General features: G+C 43.9%; 1 protein-coding gene across 2 annotated transcripts in view; it reads right to left on the reverse strand.

Moving 5' to 3' along the window:
• Window positions 1-7,790, reverse strand: part of UBE4A (ubiquitination factor E4A) — a 56,099-nt gene that overhangs the window by 28,350 nt on the left and 19,959 nt on the right. For both annotated transcript variants that reach the window (XM_006104306.3, XM_023745626.1), the window contains exons 3-9: window positions 5,137-5,310; window positions 4,460-4,572; window positions 3,639-3,791; window positions 3,018-3,177; window positions 2,470-2,672; window positions 2,085-2,276; window positions 901-1,234 (exon numbers count right to left, since the gene is read on the reverse strand). In XM_006104306.3, coding sequence (XP_006104368.1) covers window positions 901-1,234; window positions 2,085-2,276; window positions 2,470-2,672; window positions 3,018-3,177; window positions 3,639-3,791; window positions 4,460-4,572; window positions 5,137-5,310 — 1,329 coding nt within the window. The remainder of the gene's footprint in view (window positions 1-900; window positions 1,235-2,084; window positions 2,277-2,469; window positions 2,673-3,017; window positions 3,178-3,638; window positions 3,792-4,459; window positions 4,573-5,136; window positions 5,311-7,790) is intronic.

The raw sequence follows: 7,790 nt of genomic DNA on the forward strand, positions 1-7,790 counted from the left end.
CTTTGTCTAAAAATATCTTTTTGGCTCTCACTATCCATAGAAATGCAGTTAAATTTCTTTACTTGATCATGAAATACAAAAAATTAAAAGGAATGATAGATAACTAGATTTTTCAGATGCTACAGAGTGGATCACTGTAGCTACCAGGTATTTTGTGTTTTTCTGTATTTAAGATTATTTGCTTTTGAACATGTCTTACTTTTACAACTCTAATAAGAGTTATAAAACTGGGAGGAATTACATTCACTGAAATTAAGCATGATTCATTCTGAGTGGTAGAATTATGAATGATTTCTTTCCACTTCTCTGTAATTGTTGTTTTCTCTAATCTGGTCTCAATCTTCTGCCTCCCCAGACTCATTTCCTGCTGTTTCCATACCCTTCCCTCCTCCCACCTACCCCTTGCTTTAGCCACAATGACCTTCTCACTATTCCTTAGTCAAGCCTCTCCATAGCTTTGTGCCTTTATACTTGTTAGTCCCTCTTATAAAGGGATTCTTTTGCTGCTTTCCTCTCTCAAAGATCAGCTATGAAGACCTCCAACTTCTGTAGAATTTCTTACTCCTTCCTCTGTGTTTCCATAGCTCAGCCCTACACCATATTATGGTTACCTATCAATCTATCTGCCTTCTCCTGGCATTTCTGAATTCATAAAGGATAAGGACTGTGCTTCATTCATTTTTAAAGAAATAATGAATGAATACCCAAGGTTACCAAATTCAGAGAGGTCTCACTAAAGCACAACTGAAAGCCACCAGTGTTATTTTGAAAAGCCTGTCCTTGTAAGATTTATAATAGCTCTTCTCTCTGCCTCATCTTCTACGAGGCACCTTTGTGAGAAAGGATAAGGTTGTGAGTGCCTGACACACACACGTTGTGGGAAGCCCAGTACTCCCCTACCTCTCATGTGTACATTTTTTATTTTTCGTTCTTCATCATTCAACTCCTTCAGCGCACAGTAAGTGGGGTTAAAGGTGAGGAGCCGCGAGGACCTAGGTTTGCAAAACGGCTGGCACAGCTTCAGGAGAGCAGCACCCAGGTTGAGAAAGAAGGCATCCGAGGCATACATCTGGAAGAAGATTTCTGGCATCTGGTTGGCCCAGATCTTGGTGCGGCCTGCATTTGCATGCAAACAGTTTCCCAGCCAGGACAGGACGCAATGTCTGGTTTCTGGGGAGAGCTGGAGTAAGTTCTTCAGCATCTGGTAGATCTTTTCATGGAACTGAGCCATGAACTGTTTAACCAGAAAACATAACCACAGAACATTCCAGTTTCACAATCCTAATATTTGTTGCTCCCAAACCTTAGCCACTGTCAATTTCTAAAAATATGCCAATCCTAATCTTTTCCGTACTCTTCCTGTGCCTTATCCCCAGTTCTAATTTAAGCAATTTTCTGGGCACTTACGAGAGATTTCCTGACAAGCTGCCCAACTGCAGGGGGCACTGATGGAGCTTTAGAGTAGGGCCAGTAACCTGTTTCTGCAGAGGGTCAAATGATAAATATTTTTGGCTTTTCATGCCGTATGGTCGCTGTAGTAACTATTCAACTCTACCATTATGGCATGAAATCAAACCATAACCACACATACACAAATGGGCATGGCTGTGCTCAATCAACTATTTACAAACTATTTACAAAAGCAGGCAGGATTTGGCTGCTGCTGTAATTTGCAAATCTGGGCTTTAGAGAGTTGTGAGGATGGGAGATGCAAACTACCCCCAATTCAACCATTTACTGCCTCATGTTGGCCAGACTTCTACTATAATGAATGCTAAGAAGCCAAAATAGAGAGGACACAGGAAGGAGGGAGAGGAAAAAAATTAGTTTATAGGCTGGAGATCAGTCAGAAGATTTAGGAGCTAAAGTTATAAGAAATAGGTCGACGAGGAAAACCAGGGCCAAGAGGAAAAGGAGCAGCAGGTTAGTCTTTAACCCACACGAAGGTTCTTTACACGGTTATAGTAGAAAGCCACCCCCATCAACCTGCTTTCCAGCGAGCTCAAGCAGCCTCATCTGGCCCTGCTTCCCGAGGAAACGACTTAACCTAAGATAGGGGCTGGGATACACATAAACAGTTCCACCTGATGGATGTTGGCCTCCTGTACTTTGATCTCCTGGGGGCTGGAGCGAGATGGACTCAAGAAATAGCCATGATTTTCCACGACACCCGGAGTCTTTAATAAGCAAGAGATATTTAGGATTACTCCCAGCAAGGTCTTCTGGTACATCTGCCCATTGCTAAGGTCCTTGGGCTGAATGTATTCTACAAAAACCTGTAGGAGAAGAGAAGTCCTACTTACTTGTTTGTATGATGAGATAAACGTGATGGATGAGAGGGCCTCAAGGAGTTAAGTCTACACAACAACCAGCACATCTTTCTCTTATTCAGCAGGTAACGTCCTAGGGCCCTCGGACAGGGAAGCTCACATTACTGAACCTCCAGCTCGGTGCTGACACCTCCGTTACCTTGGCCATGTCCTTCTGCCTGGTGAGATAGAGCAGGATGTCCAGGTACGCGTACAGCAGCATCTGGCAGAGCTCCAGGTCTTTTATTCGGCCCAACAAAATATCAAACACTGGGGTCATGACCTCTGGAAATGTTCGGACTTCCTCATCCAATAGCAAGGCTTCAATGACCTCTTCCAGAAATTCAGTCACATCTTCAAAATCTAACAGAAGGCAAAGGAGAAAGGAAAGAGACCATAGGAACTTCATGTGCTTTACACCCCGCTTTTAACTCTTCTACTGTCGGTAACTATACTGATATTCAAGGTGTGAACTCGCATCCTTAATTTTTCTGGAACCGCAGTGGCTCCGAGGCTTTCCAATGCACCAGGAAGAGTTTTATATTTGATTCCCCACCGGGTATGTGCCCGCAACCAAGGTACATGTCCCCAACCAGAATCGAACCTGGGACCCCTGAGTCTGCAGGCTGACGCTCTATCCACTGAGTCAAACCGGTTAGGGCTGGAAATCAAAATGTAGATGAGCACAGCTCTTGCTTATGTACTCACGGGCTCCCTGGATGGCCTCCAACATCAAATCTACCAGCTGCTCATGGATGTTCTGGTCCACATAGATCTCTGGGGTGAGGAGGACCGTCCGTGTGTTGGACACGGTGAGGTTCCTGCACTGCACCGCGAAAGGCAGCAGGTTCTCTGGAACCTTGGTAATCTGGAAACAGCACAGAGGAGAGAGGGAAGAGCCTGGTTAACGACCTGGAATAGGGGTGCACACAGCAAAGACCGCGTGTTCCAAACAAGGTTGTCCTTGAACATTCATGCCAGTTCATTCTTTAAGGAATCACCCACCTGTTAGAATTCCAATCCTGGAAGTGACACGCATGGCCTACTCTATTATCACACCTCTGTGAAAAGGATTTATCAGACCTTCCTTAAAGGTGTGATGTGTACGAGGTTTGTAGGAAGAATCAGAGGCACTGGTTCACTGGGAAAGGGTGGGTCCCAAGCACAGAAACACTAAAACTTTAGAACACAAAACTAATGGTGCCTCATATCAGCATCCATTACAGGTATACTGCGATGCACATACACTGACATAAAAGACACTGATCTAACTCTTTGGTCATAGCCAAGAGAACAAAACCTGCTCAAGGGAATTATTATCATTGTTACCTCTTCCTTGGCTCTCTGGAAGCAGGAATAAAGGTAACAAAAGGCGTGCTTCTCCCCTGCATCTCGATCGGCAGAGAGATTGATCGTCGGAGAAGAGGTCATGTTGATCAAGTGGTTGCCGGGATCTTGAAGTAGTAAGCGAGCAAAGACAGCCTATTAAGAAAAGACCCAAAAAACAAAAATACTAAACCACTGCAAAGTCAACCCTAGAACATCAAGATGTAAAAGGTAATTCTGACACAGGTTATTGTGAGAATCACAGGATGTAGTGTAAAGGGGAAAATAGTACCCAGTGTCTTATTACTATAGAAGATATTATATATACAACATAATTGTGTATATATAAAGTTATCCTAAATCAAGCTCAAATGTTTAGTATTGCCCCTAGCACAGAATAAGCATTAAAAGAATATTTGTTGAATGGTATAGAGAATCAGCAATTAAACTCATGTGAAATCTACTACACTGTGATTGCTGACCTCACTCAAACTTATATAAAGATAATTTAAATGTACAAAGTTGTCAATGTCTTCCCTACCCAACTTTTATTCCTTTAATGTTAATTAGGCACCTATAAGGTAAAATGCCTGTTTTGATTTTGGGAAAGATACAAAGAAGAAAGAGATGACATTTTAACTGGTCTTAAAGAGTGGGTAGATTTGGACATGTGGCCATGGCTGGTAAGAAGATACCAACAGAGGAACACCCCAAACCACGAAGAGATGGAGGAGAGCAAAACCGTGGCTGGGGAAAGGTAAGCAGAGCTCAGCTGCAGGGCTAGCTTCTGCTGACGGCACACATAAGGAACATGTGAACGCTACCTGCTCAATGTTGTTCATATCAAGCCAGTCTTGATCTTCGAGGTCTACTGCCATTTCTTCCAAATACACACAGCGGCTGGGGATACCATTCCCACTTTTCATGCTCGGGTCACCTGGGAAATGGTTTTAATCTGGTAGGTTAAGGATAATGCTTCTGTTTTATAGACAACCCATCTAGACAGCACTTCTCTTGAACTCCAAGTTTGACTCGGGTGATATTAGAATAACCTTGACCTATAAAGCAGCATCTGAAGATTTAAGTCCCCCGCCCCCCAATTACTGAGCATGGACTTGGTATAAACCTAACACCATGACATTTAAAGAGTAAATCCCAGACATTCGACTAACTTTGGGTTTAACTGCAGAGAAGGCACAGAGTGGAAACATTGTCTCATACCGCTGGAGGACTTCCATCTAAATGCTGAGGTCACCTCTGAGGTAGTAAAGGCAAGCAGCTATACAGCACAGTCAGTATCAAACTTAGAATGAAAGTTCCATCTGTGTCTAAACACTGATTTTAGGTTATGTCAAAGTTTCACTGAAATCCAAGCCCCGTGTTCCAGGGAGTACAGCAAGTTTGTTTAACTATTAGATACAACAGATTTCTCAGAGCAAGTCCCTAGCCTGAGAGGGAAGAGCAGAGCAACGGACAGACCGGTTGCAAGTGTGTAACTCACTGTTGTCCAGAGTAATGAGGAAGATCCTCTGGATCATGTGATTGATGTTGAGTTGCTCACATATTTCCTGCTGTGAGCGGAATGAGCGGCTAATTTCAGCCACAGAGTAATCAAATTCATCCAGGCTCTCTGACACGCTATTATCCGAGTCATCCGGGCTAGGCTGGAGTTCATCTGCCAAAAACAGAAGCCATAACAGTCACGTTCCTCTCTCTTCAGAGAACCAAGCATAGTCCCCAAAATGATAAATGTAACCAAGAAAAGGATAATTTTGCAGGTAAAACAAGTTAATCAGCTAATCAGTGAACATCTCAAGTCAGTCAATATTTTTAAAAAATTGAGATATAGCATTTAGTTCCAGGTATATAAGATTTGATATTTGTATGTATTGTGAAATGTTCACCAAAATAAGTCTAGTTAACATATTTCACAATACGTAGTTGGAATTTTTTTTTCTTGTGATGAGAACTTTTAAGATCTACTCTGTTAGCAACTTTCAAATATGGAATATAGTATTATTAATTATAGTCACCTGCTATATAATTACAACCTCATGGACTTATTTATAACTGAAAGTTCCCATCTTTGGATACCTTCACTCATTTTTCTCACTTCCCATCCCGCCTGTTCTCTATCTGTGAGCTCTTTTTTATTTCACATACTAGAGGCCCAGTGCACGGATTCATTTGTCCACTGGTAGGGTCCCTCAGCCTGGCCTGCATTCTCTTATCATCTGGGACCCCTTGGGGGATGTCGGACTGCCAGTTTTGGCCTGGTCCCTGCAGGCCAGGCTGAGGGACCACACTGGTACATGAATCTGTGCACCAGGCCTCTAGTATGCATATAAGACCTTTGGTTAATCTCTCCCCGCCCTTCCCCATTCCCCCTTCCTGCTGAGATTCATCAGTCTGTTCCATATTTCCATGCCTGTGCATTGAGCATCTGCCACCTGGTGGTCAGTGTGCATCATAGCTACCAAATGGTCAAACAGTCACTTACGCTTTTATATATATACACTAGAGGTCCGGTGCACAAAATTTGTGCACTCGGGGGGTCCCTCAGCCCAGCCTGCACCCTCACATAGTGCGGGAGCCCTCAGGGGGATGTTCAACTGACAGCTTATGCCCACTCCTTAGCGCTGCCGCAGAGGCGGCAGAGGCTCCCGCCACCGCTGCTGCGCTTGCCAGCCATGAGCTCGGCTTCTGGCTCAGCAGCGCTTCCCCTGTGGGAGCGCAGTGACCATGAGGGGGCAGCTCCTGCATTGAGCATCTGCCCCCTGGTGGTCAGTGCTTGTCATAGCAACCGATCGTTCCACCATTTGGTCGATTTGCATATTAGCCTTTTATTATATAGGAAACTAGTGGCCCGGTGCATGAAATTCATGTACAGGGGGAGGGGGTGTCCCTCAGCCCAGCCTGCACCCTCTCCAATCTTGGACCCTTCGGGGGATGCCTGACTGCCTGTGGGATCAGGCCTAAACCGGCAGTCAGACATCCTAACCGCTTCTGCCAGCCAGCCTGATCACCCCCAAGGCTTTTATTAGTATAGATAGATATAACCCTTCACAGAAAATTTCACTAACCCTGCTTTACAATAAGGGCTTGACGATTGAATCACTGGGGCCAGACACCAGGATTTCCTTTCTTTGAATAGTAGAGGGAATAATTATCTTGTCTTTAAGTTGCCCTGAACTTCAAATGAGATAATGACTTAGAAAAGTATAAAAGCATCACATAAAGACAACTGTCTTTTTCATGTACTGAAAAGACAATAAAGTGGTAAAATGAAAAACACTATTTTTATTCTCTCTCTTCCTTCCTTTATAGCCTTTATTTAAACTTTGAAATTTAGAAAAATTTCGCTCCTAGTTTCATTTCTTTACATTCAATATTTATTTTGTATTAGTTTCAGGTTTTATATTAGTTACAGAATAGTGGTTAGACCAGCCGTGGGCAAACTACGGCCCGCGGGCCGGATCCGGCCCGTTTGAAATGAATAAAACTAAAAAAAAAAGAGACCGTACCCTTTTATGTAATGATGTTTACTTTGAATTTATATTAGTTCACACAAACACTCCATCCATGCTTTTGTTCCGGCCCTCCGGTCCAGTTTAAGAACCCATTGTGGCCCTCGAGTCAAAAAGTTTGCCCACCCCTGGGTTAGACAATCATATATTTTACAAAGTGCTCCCTGATATTTCCAGTACCACCTGGCATCATACCGTCATTACAACACTGTTGACTATATTCCCTATTTAAGTGACAATAGGTTTACAGGCTCCTTCCAATCTTTCTTTTGTGTTGCTCGACCTTCCTTTTCTTTCTCACCTCTTCCCTCATTTTCTTTATATAGGATTTCAATTGGCCCTCAAAGCTCAGTGAAGGCACTGGGACACACTTAATCCATTTTACAGACCAGGAAACTGAGGCCAATTCCAGTTGGCTGCGGAACTGGACTCAGCGCGCAGGGAGCCCTCACAGCCATGCTCTCCACCTTTCCTAAGGGACAGCCGAAAGGCAAACAGAACAAACCTCCCCGTGAGGCTTCCAAGCCTCATTCTCAAGCACCTCTTCATCATGGATGCTTCACATTCTTTCCTTCCCCCCTCCCTGCCCTCATTCTTTACTGCGCCCCTTCTGGGGAGCAGGTGGTAG

The sequence above is a fragment of the Myotis lucifugus genome, unplaced genomic scaffold (genome assembly GCF_000147115.1).
Source record: "Myotis lucifugus unplaced genomic scaffold, Myoluc2.0 scaffold_561, whole genome shotgun sequence".
NCBI lineage: Eukaryota > Metazoa > Chordata > Mammalia > Chiroptera > Vespertilionidae > Myotis > Myotis lucifugus.